Source organism: Drepanopeziza brunnea (assembly GCF_022702325.1).
Source record: "Drepanopeziza brunnea f. sp. 'multigermtubi' strain 214-2 chromosome Unknown ctg2, whole genome shotgun sequence".
Lineage (NCBI taxonomy): Eukaryota > Fungi > Ascomycota > Leotiomycetes > Helotiales > Drepanopezizaceae > Drepanopeziza > Drepanopeziza brunnea.
The window spans coordinates 1,903,868-1,917,675 of NW_027094065.1; the positions used below are offsets into that span (position 1 = coordinate 1,903,868).

Below are 13,808 nucleotides of genomic sequence, written 5' to 3' on the forward strand. Positions count from 1 at the left end.
ATACATACCTACCGGAACGAGAAACGAATTAGCCCCTGAAGTTTTTTCATTGCTAGTGTATATCATCAATCGTTGAGAGTGTTGCTGGGCCACTAACACAAGCAAAACACACAGCGCAGAGGCTGGGAATTTCGCGCGCTTGCCTATCTCTCTCTCTCTATCTATTTACTGATCTTATCACCTGTGCAAGTTCCCACCCACCATGTACCCACGCGAAGAGGGTTCTCTCTAATCTCTAGTCTCCGAACTCCCGAGTTTCATCTACCTACCCTAGTTGAAAAGTTGATGCTCTCTGTGTGAGCCGAGCTCCGGGTCCTGCGGTTCTGGAACTGGAAGAAAGTCCCTAATTTCATTCTCCGGTGTAGCGCTGGGTTTCTGGGAGGAAGGGGAAGAAGAAGAGGAGGAGGAGGACTGGTAGACAGGTGGTTAAATATTTAATGTTATCGGCGTGCCATCTTAATATATATATTTCGTCGTCGATGGGATGGGATTACCGACCTCCTCTGATGAGATTGGATGCGGCGCAGATGTATGCCACTTTTGGACGCCAGCCCAGCCGTTCGGCGTTGATGAAGTACGGCGTTTTGAAGGCGACGAGCCCTGATTAGTTGCTTGCTTGTCAGATGCCGGGCATGATCGATGGACATCTGGCTTGGGAGAAGGGAGGGGGGACGTACAGGCAGTAATGTGGTTGAGCCAGGTGGCGAGTTCGGCAGTGACGAAGCGCAGCTGCTGGCTGACAAGCTCGCTACACAGCGTGCACGAGACGGAAAAGGCGAAAGCGTAGTAGAAGAAGCCGTGTGCTACGATGGGGGTCTCGGCAGCTCTGCTGCTGGCTAGTCTCGAGTCGGGCTTGAGCGTGAAGGAGACGCCGACGCCGAGCATGCAGAGACCGGGAACGAAATGGCCTATCATCAGCATCGAGCGGCGTCCCAGCTTCGGGCTCAGGTAGAGACCGTCCAGTGCCCCTATCAGATGTGCTAGATTGCTGAATATCGAGGATCGGAAGGGCGCTCTGACGTCGGCTAGCTGGAATACGACGGTACCGTAGGAGAGCATGAGCCAGATGCCGGAAGCTGAGTTGGACAGCGTGACTGCGAGGCAGAGAAGCGTCTCTCGCCGGTCTGCACGCTTGAACATTTCGGTATACCGACGCTCTTGGATGGCTTCCTTCTCTGTGTCGACACTGCTCCTGGTCTGGCTGACCTCTTCGTCTAGTGTATCCTTGTCAAATGCCCGTCCGCGAAGCACGTCAAGCGAGCGTCTCGCCTCATCCGCTCTACCGCCAACAAGAAGCCAACGCGGCGATCTCGGTATGAATGTTATCAATACCACAAGGATACCGGGAATCGTCATGTGGCACGCCAGGGGTATCTTGTATGCCCAGGGGGTGTGGAGGTGAGCCGTGAAGCTGTCCGTGATAGACCCAAGCAGGCCCCCAAAACAGACGCTCACACCGTAGGGGGAGGCGAGTTTGCCCTTCAAGCCCTTGGGGGCGCATTCTGCCGTATATGTGTTCGCGAAGGTCGTGAACATGCCGTTGGGCATCCCGATGATGATCCGTCTCGCTTACAGCCCAGCCACATGGGAGCTTTTCAGTTGGAGAGACCTGAGCCCAGTACGGAAAAGAGACAGGCAAGCCAGAGTCCGTGTCTTCGGCTAATACACTTTCCCAAAGGTCCTGCGCAGAGTATGCCGAGGATCGTGCCGAAGTTGACGAATGAAGCAGCGAGTTGTTGGGGGGTCGTGCCCATATTCCACCCTGTTTTCGTCCTGGGATCAAGATGGCCGTAGGTTCTGAGGAAAGCGATCATAACTTGGAAGCCCGATATCGAAATAGTGCTGTATCCAACTTGGCAGTGGGCCAGGGACATGGCGAGGTAGGCGAGGAGACATCGCCAACTGAATTTATTTTTGAGCTGTGGCCCGGCTGCGGAGACCATGATAGTAAATTCGAAGAGGCTGTGAAAGCAGACAACGATATCTGCAAACATCGACCCAGCTGGGGTATCTATTGACACGGTCCTCTCCTTGTATAGAGATCTGTGTAACGTCGTTTCACAATTCCACGACAGCACCATATGATCAATCGTCGAGATCTTGTATCCTCAACTGACATCTTTCGCAACTGACACTCAGCGACCCGGCTCTGGGTATCCTTGACCGTAGAAAGATTCATTTGGGACGGCAGCTGGCCATGCGGCTGCAGCTGCACGTTCGTCCAATATCTGGCAAGCTCTTTGACAGACGGTCAGAAGTTCCAGGGCCGATAGCCTCTCTCTGCAATCGGTAAGCAAGCTGCGTCTCAAAACATCCTTGATCTCGTTGCTGTAATTCATCAGGCGCGCTGGCTCTACCCCGAACGTGATTGCGCAGCCTGTGACAGCTGTGCTGCTGTACTGGTTCATCTGGGAGACAACGCCATGATTCATGATTCTGGAAATTCGAGAATTTAGTATCCATCTTGCCATTAGGAAAGTCGCGTAACCGGGGAGGGACTTGGTTCGCGATGTAACATTTTGAAACAGTCACAGCGTGATACACTTACTCATACATGCACTTCCCCACTTGGTAGACATTGCTACATGATCCGAATCGGCGATTCGGGGTTTCGAATCGATAGACTTGTTCCTATGTGCGGGTTAGCCTCGAAAAAGCCAGGTCGCTGATTCACACAAACGGGTGGATAGTATGCTGGCGTTCCCCGGAGCCCTATAGTTTTGTTCATGAAGTCTTCGGATTGTATCCCAGGAATAATCTCCGCGAGTCCTAGATCAGCCAGCTGAGTGGACATTTGTTAGCTTTTTATAGGGTAGGGGAACCGGGCGTCTTGCCTTGAGAATTTGCGTGGCTTGGTGCCCAGCATCGTAACCACCGATCAGGACTGCAGGAGTTTAGCCGACTGTTTAAGAGCTGTGCATACTGACATACTGTTTGCAGGCTTGATATCCAGGTGAACTAATTCTTCCCAGTCACCAGTCGTAGTTCCGTCTTCACTACCGTAGGCAAGCACACACAGCGCCCTGGCCAAGCACTCCCAGACTCTCCAAACCAATCGCTCGTCCATTGAATTTGGAGCCCTTGATGGGTCAGTTTGAAGGTCGAAAAAAAAGCTTACTACGCAGACTTACCGCTCAAGATCGAACATGAGCCCTTGTAGATCTCCGCTCTCACAGAATTCCATGTATATCCTCGAGACTTCAGATCCCAGGTCGGTGGCTTGATGGAATCCCTTGATGAGACTCGGGAAATGGGTACTTCCAGTCTGGTTGCATTTCTTGAGATAAGTGCTCTCCCTGAACAAGGCCAGATTCCTGGCAGGGCTTTGCTTGACGACAACCTGCCAGGGCAGAGCTCGCAATTTGCGTTTACTGTTTGACTGCAGCTAGTCAGCGAATCGCAATTCTAACTGTTACGTGGGTGGACCTACCCAAAGGCTCACGACACCATGAGCTCCTCTCCCTAATAGTTTAACAGGTGTCCAAGAGCCGTCTTCGATCTCAACCACGTCTGATGCAAGCCAACTTTGTCGAATTGCTTGATTTTGCGCAGTGTCCAACATCAGTCTTCTAGCTTCTGCTGGGCCGTGAAAAAGATTGGGATCCATCGACGGAGCCTGGAGTCCCCCAGTCACTTGCGGGTTTCGTGGTACTGAAGCTATATGTCGGTTTATCATGCCTCCTTCCACACTCAAGACAGATGCATAGCTTGAACCTTGACTTGTGGGAAATGCCGGCTGTGAATGTAACATTTTTGAAAGTTCGAGCAGAGGAGAATCTTCATCCCAGCTTGTCCACATTTTGTCTTCGTTGTTGACGTCGGCTGGTGCTGCTTCGATTATCTCCCGCAAGGGTGGTGCATCAATCCCACTCCTCGCGTGGCCGAGGCCTCCTCGCCATCTGTTCGCCATTGCTTGAATCGAGAATTGAAGATTGCTACTCAATTGGAAGATTACAAGCCGATGTTATGTGCGAGCTATTTTCTGTCTCTTTGTTCAAGAATGGCATAGAAGCTGGTCGAGACCAAACAAAGGACTTCTGCGGCAGAGACAGACAATGCGATGCTTCCGGCACGCGGGAGAAAGAGTACAAGGAATGGATCTCGCCGAGAGAATTAATACTCATGAACAATTGTACAAGTCGTCTTCCAAGTGCGGGTCGAAAATCCTGTAAACATATTATATCATTGCATACGATCTTTCGGCAATCGAACTCTCAGTCTGTGTAAGTTATCCTCGGCTGCTCATTCAGTCTCTGAGACCATACCAGCCTAACAGAACGAACTTCTTTTGCTGTCGTGGTTTCTTGGAACATTTCACAGAGAATATCATCGGGGAGTTTGGATAGGGCGATGGTAAATGATCAGGTAGAAATGTTCTTGTACAGACTATATGGACAGATTTCTCAGCGGGAGCGTCATAAGGGATAAAATCATGAGAGAGCCAAATTAACCTGGCGCTCGTGGACATACTCCCAATTCTTTTACCTCATTTCTAAAGAAACAGTCCATTATCCTTAACTGGATTCTCGGCTACTGTGCTTCCGGACCTCCTTAGAGTGAGAATCCTACCTAGAGTGCTTACGCCTGCCGAGCCACTGAAATTCCCACGATCCCTTATTATTACATGTCAAAGATGTATTGGTGAACGGAATCTGTCTCAAAGCAGGATACCGAATTGGCTTGTAAGCTAAGACGGCAGCAGGCTCAAGTCACTTCTCCACCTGGTTGATGACAGTGATGGGCTCCGTTCGAGTTGCCAATGTAAGCATCGTAAAATCGTGACAATCACAGGCGGGTGTCCAGCCCATGAGTGTGATGGATGTAGCCATATATCCTGGGCTTAAGCTTCGCTTCAAAAGTTCTTGGTCCCGTTCAACACGTTAAACACGATGCGCAATCTCCACATCTCGATGTCGTCGGCCTTGAGCCTGACAATGCCGATGGTTCTGTGATGACCGGCCCAGTCTTCCAAGTTACAACTCCGCCCGGGTCGCTGAGCGAAGAAAGAGACTGAAAAGTTGACAGATGCGATATTCCAAGCTCCGGACATTGAAGATAGCAGTCAGCTGTCCATGCTGATGGCAGAAGGGAGCTGGATCTTAGGCCAGGCCACGGTAGGCATATATAGATTTGGCTTCACCTCGGTTCATAATCTGTACTCAGCTTGCGGAAGAGGTTCGTGCTAGAGATGGGCCAGGACCTCGGAACCTTCTCGAGGAGGTGTGTCCGTATACTTAGAAAGCATGTAAGTATAAATAAATACCTGGGTTCCGTAAGTACAAGGGTGCTGCTATCAGTATGTGGTCCGTGTCCCAATTAATGTGATACCCTTCGTTTGTTTACACCGACGCCGACGACCAACCATGATAACCCTCATGCACCCAGACCGCTTCAACTAGACGAACAACGGACTAGCAATACCACGATGCTATTGTCGCCGTCGAACACTCTGATATCTACAAGATGTCTTCCGCAACCAGTAATCTCTCACTCGCCCGCTCGCGGAGCTTGCGGATTCCACCCCCAAATTTGGTGAAGTCCACTACGACTACTGCGACGACAGCGACGGTAACAGCCCAGCCCCTTGCTGGTCCGTCGAACATAACGCTCTTCCTCACGAATCTGCGACTCCTGGACTTCGACCTACGCCCAGACTGGCCGGACATCTCGGCGGTGACATTCTCGACTAAAGATGCGCAGCAGAATCAAAAGAAACGGATTCAATGCGTCGAGTGGGCGCTGTATCAGCTATTCGCCCTCTGGGACCCGGAAGAGACTCAAAATGTACCTACACTCTGGTGCGTAGAATCATATTCGTTTCCAGATACTAACAATACCCTAATGCAGAAGCTCCAACCATTCTATCCGCCCCTCGAGCCTTTACAGTCGCTCAATCTGCGCGCCGCACTTTTCCGAAGCCTCGACCAAGCGAAAAAGAATGGTATTCTTGGACGGGATACTGTCTTGAGAAAGACGATGTTGGACGAATGCAAAGGGGAAAGGTTAGACGAAATTCTCGCAGTTTTTTCGAATGCGGTTCTAAAGAAGGTTCTGCAATCCGAAGGGTCGGGATATGAGGCGCTCGCCCAGCAGTTGGCATCGGAAAATTTCTCTTACAGCGGGGAACGGACAGTCCTTTCGGCGCTAATTGTGGCGCACAAGGCTTCTTTGAGCAAATTTCTGCGGACAAAGGGGGTTGCGAGGGCCAGGTACCAAGACTTTTCGGATCTCCTCAAATTGAACGATCGAAGAATCGCCCGAAGGCACGAACAGTTGAAGCAGGTGATCGAGGAAAACAAGGAACATGGAACATTACCGCAGAGAGAGGTTTACGAGCTCCAAGATAAAGTGCAGAAGAATTGGTCTGGTAACACCGAGTGGCTCGAAACCATCCTCTATGGAGACAGCAGATCGAACGCTGATGGGCTTCTGGCTACAAGATTCGACAAGGTCTGGAAGAATGTAGATGCGGGTAGCATTGGCGAGGTGGAGGGTACGAATCGAATTGGACTTTTGGAACAGCTAGACGGTCGCGTCAAGGATCAGGAGAGGCGCCTGGCAAGGTGGCAGGATTTTGGAAAGAGGCTCTCGAAGACTACCGGGCCATCCCCGTCGAAAGGGTCTGCCCCAGCGTCTAAAGTGGCAAGCAAGATAGATCTGGGATTTACCCGACACCAAGCCATACAAATCGCAAGAAGCGGCACGGACAAGGTGGTACACACCAACTGTGTCTCCTTGGCCGAATACACTCGCCTTATTGACAACATGAGGACTGAGCTGGCAGATGTCAGTAAGCCTCAAGTCCAGAATCGCCCTCCTCGACAGAACCTGGCCGCGGATAAGCGAAGGTCGCTTCTCGTCCCAACTTCGCCCATGCTCAAGCTTGAGGAACCGGCCGAAGAAATTGATGAAGCGTGGTCGTCAGCTAGTGACTTGGATGAAAAGTTTCCAGAGATCGTCAGTTCTGTGGCCCGACGTGTATCTCTCACACCAGCTCCTAAGTCTCCTGCAAGTTCTGGAGCCATATTGCCTCTGCGTCGAATGAAACCAAGTAGACCACCAGTTCCTAGATTCCCAGATACGGCTGCACCCCAAAAGGGCTCAAGGCCGATATTATCGCCTCAGCCATCTCCGCAAGAACCTATATCACCTGAGGTCCGACCCAGTACTCCTCCTGCCATGGCAAAGAGTCCACCACCACAATCTAGAAACCCCATTGAATCCGAGAGTGATCTTGCAGACCAAATTCTCAACTCAGTCTCCGCTTCGTCTCCCTCTCCGAAGAAAGCGAGGCATACCTTATCCTTGGCAGAGCGTACTAGACTCTCCATGGCGCGAACGTCACATTCCCAATTCTCCGAACTCGAGGGCGAAATCGAAATTGCCGACGTTCCACGTCTGCCCGTATCTCGGCCATCTCTTGCACCTCGGACTCCATCCATTGAAACAGACCCGCATGCAGACTTGATCGAGCGGACGCGGAAGAGCATGGCCGGGTTCGAGGCAGCACAAAAGAAAGCGCAAATTGAGAGAAGGCGAAGTGTGAAAGAAGCCAAGGCTAAACAGAGGCAGTCGAGTTATTTCCCCAAGGTCGAGGAAGAGGTTGCCACCCCGAATACGAGCGCTGTTGAGTTACTCGAAGGGGATCCGGATTATGAGAGTGTGTTCAAGAGTAGGCCCAAGATTGCCACGAGTCCGGCTGTAAGCTCGCCCAAGGCCTGGGAAGGGGAGGATGAAGAGGAAAGAGTTTAGTTATGATGAGGATGATGATTCCTGTGGGCAGGATTGGCATTCGGCTCTTGCTCGAGGACCAGGACATGAGAAATATAAATATCCTGTTCCAAACTATAAGCTCTCTTGGAAGCCGGTTTTTTCCTGTGATTTCTGTTAGTTGGGCATGATATCTTCCCATATGGGATATGCTACATGTACACTACACCTAGATATCTACAACAGTGACTGCATATTCACAGTTTACTCGCAACCCACTTCGGCTTCCTCTTTTCCACGAAACTCCTCACGCCCTCCTTCATATTATCACCCTTATCGATCCTCCCATACCAAAGCTCCATCAACTGCCTCGTTCCCTCCTCCGCCCCAACGCCCTCCCAGCCCAACTTGACACCCTCCCGACTCACAATCACACTATCGGGACTATTCGCACACACACTCTCCGCCAGCCTCACAGCCTCCGCCACCACCTCGCCCCCATCCACGACGCGATTCACCAGCCCCCAGTCCCGCGCCTCGTCGGCCGACAGCGCCCTCCCCGTCAGCGCCATCTCCATGGCCCGCTGCCGGCCCACGGTGCGCGTCAGCCGCGTCAGGGCGCCCGCCAGGGCCACGACGCCGATCTTCACCTCCGGCAGCCCGAACACGGCCCGCTGCCGGTCCGCGACCACCATGTCGGCGTTGATGACCATCTCGCAGCCGCCGCCGAGGCAGAGCCCGTTGACGGCGCAGATGACGGGCTTCTTGCCGCTACGCCGGCTGAGACCGCCGAAGCCGGAGGGGGGCATGCTGCTGAGTGCTGCGGATGTGTTCGTGTCAGTGTTTGTGTTTGTGGAAGGTGGCTTCTCGTGCGAGGCGTTCCACTCTTTCAGGTCGGCGCCGGCGCAGAAGGCGCGGCCTGTGCCGGTTAGGATTGCGCAGAGGAGGGAGGGCTGCGCGTCGTACCAGGTGTAGAGGGCGTGCAGGTAGTGGTTCATGGTGCTGTTCATGCAGTTGAGGTCTTTGGGGCGATTGATCGTTATGAGGAGGATGGAGGGGGTGGGATAGGAGAGCTTGATTTCGGGGATTCCTGGGGGAGGGGGATTTGTTGTCATTGTTGTTGTTGTTGTTTTGGACAATCTGTTTGGGGGGCGTGTTGGGGACGTGGGCTTGAGAGGGGAGTGGAGAGAAAGACTGGGTAGGAGGGGTGGGAGGGGATATATATAATCTTTTTTTTTTTTTTTTTTTTTGAAGATGGGTGAGGATTGGATAGGGGTATAATATTGTGGCTGTGGTTGGTTGATAACGGCTGTAAGCGATGTGATGTGAGGTCCCAAATCGCGGGGAAGGGCCGAGGTCGAGCTATTGCCGAGGACGGGCCGAGGAATCCGGGGTAAAGGGGTTCGGCTGTGGTGTTTACTTTTCGTCTCTTTCATAAGTATAATCGAAAACCAATTGGCCGACGGAGAGCTTGGCCTGCTTCAAGCGATCTCCGTTCCGAGTCTACGGGTTTTGGCGAGAAGATTCAGAAAAGCTTCAATATTCGAGATTCCATTACGATATAATGTTTAGATGGACTATGGAAAGCATGGTTAGACAAGCTTGTCTGCTAGCCACAATTATTGCTATTGGCTGGTGATATTCAACTGGATCAAATAGCCTCAAATGATCCGACATACAATACCCAGCCCACACTTGAAGAGTCTATCGATATCTCCGAGACGCTGAAGACGGCAGTCAATTGTTCGGCGTCAGTACCAGCCATCTGCTACCCCCCTCGCCCTTCTGAAAGTCGTTCCCGTACTCCGGGGATAGTGATTCAGCCATCCTTCCATCTCCATGCTGCTTCAAATGATCTTTCATCTTTGGGTCCGGTGTGAGAACCAACTCCCTCCTCCCATTCCCGTCGATATGGATATCCTTCTCCCCTTCGACTTCGGGGCACGTACTATTTGTTATCCCCCCGCCCTTTCCGCAAGCTAGGGCTGCATGTATACGTTGGTGGGAGGCTCCTTCCCCGGCCCCTTAGCCAGAAAATAAAGCGAGCAGACAATGCTTGAATAGCCTGTAACAAAAGGCATTATCTTCGTTCATTTTGGGCCTGAAGAGAACTCCCCATAGTATAAGTCACGCTTATCATTCTAGCCTTTTTTATTACCAGTATTCTAAAGATTCTCCGACGAGAGAAATTACAGAGCCCTCTCAACGCCCCTCTGAGCACCCCTCCCATCTTGAACTCACGATCTCCGGAAATAGATAAATAGAACTGCAGAATGGCCCACACCTGGGTGACTCCCGAATATGTCGACTTGGTGACAGCGGCCAGAGCTCTCCGCACTCGCGAGCCAACCCTTGAACGTGCAAAATTCCTGAAACGTCTGAGATGCGAGCACCAGTGGATGTAAGAAAAGATCTGCACCCGCGCGCAAAGTATTCACTGAAATTTGACGGCTCTCAAGTATTTCCGATGATATCCTCATCAAGCTGATCAGAGAGGATCCCCTCGTAGCGAGGGTAGAAGTGGCCCTGCCGAAAGGAGGATCTGAACAACGGCCGGCAGATAATGAGTCAACGGAGGAGGATCCGGGGTTCGAGAGGGATTGCGATTACGCTAGCCTGGTCGAGAGGGCGTTTCACGAATACACACGGCGTAAGTACTCACTCACTCGACAATGAATATACGGAGCTGGAAACACGAAAGAGTCGCTCATGTGTGCCTTACTTGGCTGACAGATCGAGTATAGGAGAACGTGAGTACTGCCTTGCTCTGTCGGACCAGGAGTGTCGTTTGATACTGGAGCTGGACAACTCTGTTCCCAATCCTGGAGACTGGAACCTGAAAATTGCCCGGAGTGAGATGTGCAGATTTTATATCCAACTTCTCATGGTCCTGAAAGGGATCAAGCCGTGTATTGTGTTCTATCACCGAGCTGCCCCTGATGTTTTGGGTCGTCTGTGAGTGATCACCTGCTACCCTTTGTTACTACTGACCTGGGCTGCTGACCCAGGGACCCTTTTTGTTAATTTGTTAGCATCAAGCATGTCCTGCGACCAGTTCTCGAGAAGTATGGTCTGCTGTCGTACGGATTTACTCTACAGCAGATTACGAACCGTCAACATGCCAGCTACCCCCAGGGCTATCTAGTCGATTGGGAAGGTGGATGGATGTTCGCAGACACGCGTTCCAGTCTCTGGCCGGGCTATATACTAGAGACGTTCCTACCACGAGTGCTACAGACCCAGGGTAATCTACTTGAAAGCGGGGATAGACTTTGCAAGGTATTCGGGTACCCGGTCCCCAGATATCCAAGGGAGGAACCTTTTCGACAGGTCAGATATTATGACGAGACGGAGCAATTCGAGCTGTTGAAATTGACGGACAAGGTTTCGTCAGACGAATCCGTCTCGGGCTTCGGATACTTTGATGATGACGGTGATATCACGACTTGGAGGAATTGTGAGTGATTATTTGGCTTGCATTTGAAATCACCCTGTCTATACTATCCGCATTGTAGCAAGAGAGAGCTGACTAGCTATCACTCACTCCCTAGGCGTCGTCCACTACTTGAAATGCCTGGATGAGATGGAGAGGATGGGCCGATTTCTAGTGCTAGATGCTTACGGACATCCCGAATTGATGAAGTATTATTTGGATGTCTCTCGAGGGCCAAAGGATGACGAGGAGCTGGAAAAGGAGAGGACGATTTGCCAGGATGCGGCTGGTGGTCGTATAAGGTGTGTGGATGATACAGAAGGAGGAAGTGTTTCGTGAAGGACCGCCGGACCCATTTTCTTGAAGATCCTACAATAGAAAAAAGAATGTTGATAGGGAATCGGAAGAGAAGACGGGGATCGCGCACGCAGCAAATGAGCTCAGCAATTCAGTCAACTATGAAGCTTGACTTCTAGAAGTGTTCGTGACGAATCACTTGATTCTAGGCTTGGGCTATCTTACTACAATTGCAAATAGCCAGTCAGTCAAAGCTACGGGCTCATTGGTAAAAAGATACCTTATATTGATCAGATATTCAGTAAAGAAGAAACATCAGATTATTGTCCACAGCTTTCCATTTCGTTTCATTTCATTCATGGGTATCTTCTAGCCAGACCCGCCAATTTCACTTACTTATACCACACCATCAGCACATAATACCATTCGTTCATTCCACGTCTCCTCAAATCACCACTAGCTAACCTACCGGTAATCTCTCACCATGAATTCGCTCCGCCGTCCCAAGAACTCAAATTCGGCTTTCTCCGCTACGTATACGAAGTAGCTCTGCACATATACCCAGAGCTTAAAGGCCAATAATAAATCGAAAAGTATCAATACGCCGCATATGAAGAATGTACTGCGCGGCCGTTATTTGGCTAGCTAATTAGCGTCATTCATTCATTCACTCATTCATTGATTCAGTACAATCTATTTCTCACGAAATTTTACCCCTCGAAGGAATCCGATTCTTAAACTTTAAATTCCACCTGGGACTTATAGGCCGAGGACTGGGATCGTAAGAAAATAATGCCATGTCACCATAGAGTAGGATTTACACGAGGGCGTAGGGTATCATATAAAAAATTGTTCTCTGACATATGATTCAAGTACAAGAGATCGCAGAACCTGGGAGCGAGGGCAAGACGGGTCGAAAGCAGAGGCATGCAATAATCTAATTCATACACTGTCCAATAATGCTCTCCCCTTCAGACTCATAAACTCATCGCCTATCTTTATATCTTTTATAACTTCGCAATCATCTTCTCACCCTTCTGGATCCAAGCAACAGCATCCGTGACCAGCTCGTCCACGACGGCCTTGGCACTCTTCTTCTCATTCACAACAGCGGCAGCCTTACCCATCAGGAAGGGTCTGGCGTTATCCATAGTCTGTCATCGGTTAGCCACAGTCAAGGTAATTTTAGAGAACGTGATGCATACTTCATCATCAATATCGTCACCCAAAGTCTCAAAATCGTGCTCAACGGGGATGATACCCTTGCTAGTGAGCTCCTTGATCTCCGCCGCGCGGTTGTTCTCCCAGTTTTCAATGTACGGGTTAGTGCGTACCCGCAGCGGTCTCCCGGTGAAGATGATCGTACGGACATTGTCATCGTGTCCAGCAGTCCTAACAGCCTCTTGATGGGCCTTGGGTGCACCAGCCTCATCAGTCAAGATGAAACGGGTTCCCACCCAAACGGCCGAAGCACCGAGCATAAGCGCAGCAGCAACAGTCTGTCCGTTGAAGATACCGCCAGCGGCAACAACTTGCACGGGCTTGCCGGTCATAGGGCTAGTCTTGCCCTTGACAAGCTCAACCACGGCTGGGATCAGAACGGTTGTAGGAACATCTCCAGTATGTCCACCCCCCTCTCCTCCTTGGGCGCAGATAATGTCCACGCCCAAGTCGACGCACTTCTTGACGTGCTTAGGGTGCCCTATCATGTTCATATATAGAATGCCGGCGTTGTGCAGCTTCTCGACGACAGCCTTCGGGGGCACACCAATAGCTGAAACGAAGAGCTTTGCACCGGACTCGATCACGATGTCAATCAGCTCGCCGAGCTTGCCCTTGGTATAATCGTAACTGTTTGCCAGGGCGCGTCAGCAGCTGAATAGTGATCAAACAAAGGCATGGTGCTGTTTGTTTTATAATCAAGCAAGAAGGCTGACTGGCTTGTTTATATGATGATTGCTTGCTTACTTTGTCTTGCGGGCAGATCCTCCGACTTGAGGGAGCAGCAGATCCACACCAAAGGGGGCATTCTTGTCTGTGAGAAAGGACTTGAGCTCTGCGATCTGCTCGCGAAGCATGTCGGGAGTGTATCCGACTCCTCCAATAACACCGAGTCCTCCGGCATTGGTGACGGCGGCAGCAAGCTTAGGGCCGGCGGCGACGTTCATACCCGCCAGCATGACCGGGTGGTTGATCTTTAAAAGATCCGTAAGGGTAGTACGGAGTTGTTCTGAATGTCATGGTGAGTTGAGTCTACGGTGAAGAAAGAGAGAGCAGTTGATGAAGTAGGCAGGCAACATGTGTGAGATGATGGATCTGTTTAGTACGTACGCTTGGAGGCCATCTTGACGGTTTGGTGAGGATGAGA

The 13,808-nt window shown here is 51.0% G+C and overlaps 7 protein-coding genes across 7 annotated transcripts; 2 read left to right on the forward strand and 5 right to left on the reverse strand.

The window, feature by feature from the left end:
• Window positions 1–490: 490 nt before the first annotated feature.
• On the reverse strand, window positions 491–1,548 carry L3040_001700 (uncharacterized protein; the record flags this gene model as incomplete). Its single annotated transcript, XM_066156858.1, has 2 exons — window positions 491–600; window positions 678–1,548. 2 exons carry the CDS (start codon window positions 1,546–1,548, stop codon window positions 491–493), a joined length of 981 nt encoding a protein of 326 aa, XP_066012867.1.
• Window positions 1,549–2,135: 587 nt separating this feature from the next.
• L3040_001701 (uncharacterized protein) lies at window positions 2,136–3,910 on the reverse strand (the record flags this gene model as incomplete). The annotated part of the gene is made up of 6 exons (XM_066156859.1): window positions 2,136–2,436; window positions 2,549–2,631; window positions 2,681–2,782; window positions 2,924–3,080; window positions 3,132–3,379; window positions 3,431–3,910. 6 exons carry the CDS (start codon window positions 3,908–3,910, stop codon window positions 2,136–2,138), a joined length of 1,371 nt encoding a protein of 456 aa, XP_066012868.1.
• A 1,553-nt stretch (window positions 3,911–5,463) lies between these two features.
• L3040_001702 (uncharacterized protein) lies at window positions 5,464–7,752 on the forward strand (the record flags this gene model as incomplete). Its single annotated transcript, XM_007294375.1, has 2 exons — window positions 5,464–5,784; window positions 5,848–7,752. The coding sequence occupies 2 exons, from the start codon at window positions 5,464–5,466 to the stop codon at window positions 7,750–7,752; spliced, it is 2,226 nt and encodes a 741-aa protein (XP_007294437.1).
• Window positions 7,753–7,967: 215 nt separating this feature from the next.
• On the reverse strand, window positions 7,968–8,519 carry L3040_001703 (uncharacterized protein; the record flags this gene model as incomplete). The annotated part of the gene is made up of 1 exon (XM_007294376.2): window positions 7,968–8,519. One exon carries the CDS (start codon window positions 8,517–8,519, stop codon window positions 7,968–7,970), a length of 552 nt encoding a protein of 183 aa, XP_007294438.2.
• A 28-nt stretch (window positions 8,520–8,547) lies between these two features.
• L3040_001704 (uncharacterized protein) lies at window positions 8,548–8,825 on the reverse strand (the record flags this gene model as incomplete). Its single annotated transcript, XM_066156860.1, has 2 exons — window positions 8,548–8,629; window positions 8,677–8,825. 2 exons carry the CDS (start codon window positions 8,823–8,825, stop codon window positions 8,548–8,550), a joined length of 231 nt encoding a protein of 76 aa, XP_066012869.1.
• A 1,158-nt stretch (window positions 8,826–9,983) lies between these two features.
• On the forward strand, window positions 9,984–11,612 carry L3040_001705 (uncharacterized protein; the record flags this gene model as incomplete). The annotated part of the gene is made up of 6 exons (XM_007294377.2): window positions 9,984–10,111; window positions 10,170–10,360; window positions 10,455–10,665; window positions 10,743–11,167; window positions 11,262–11,445; window positions 11,540–11,612. The coding sequence occupies 6 exons, from the start codon at window positions 9,984–9,986 to the stop codon at window positions 11,610–11,612; spliced, it is 1,212 nt and encodes a 403-aa protein (XP_007294439.2).
• Window positions 11,613–12,447: 835 nt separating this feature from the next.
• On the reverse strand, window positions 12,448–13,784 carry L3040_001706 (uncharacterized protein; the record flags this gene model as incomplete). The annotated part of the gene is made up of 4 exons (XM_007294378.1): window positions 12,448–12,594; window positions 12,646–13,291; window positions 13,409–13,670; window positions 13,772–13,784. 4 exons carry the CDS (start codon window positions 13,782–13,784, stop codon window positions 12,448–12,450), a joined length of 1,068 nt encoding a protein of 355 aa, XP_007294440.1.
• Between the last annotated feature and the right edge of the window lie 24 nt (window positions 13,785–13,808).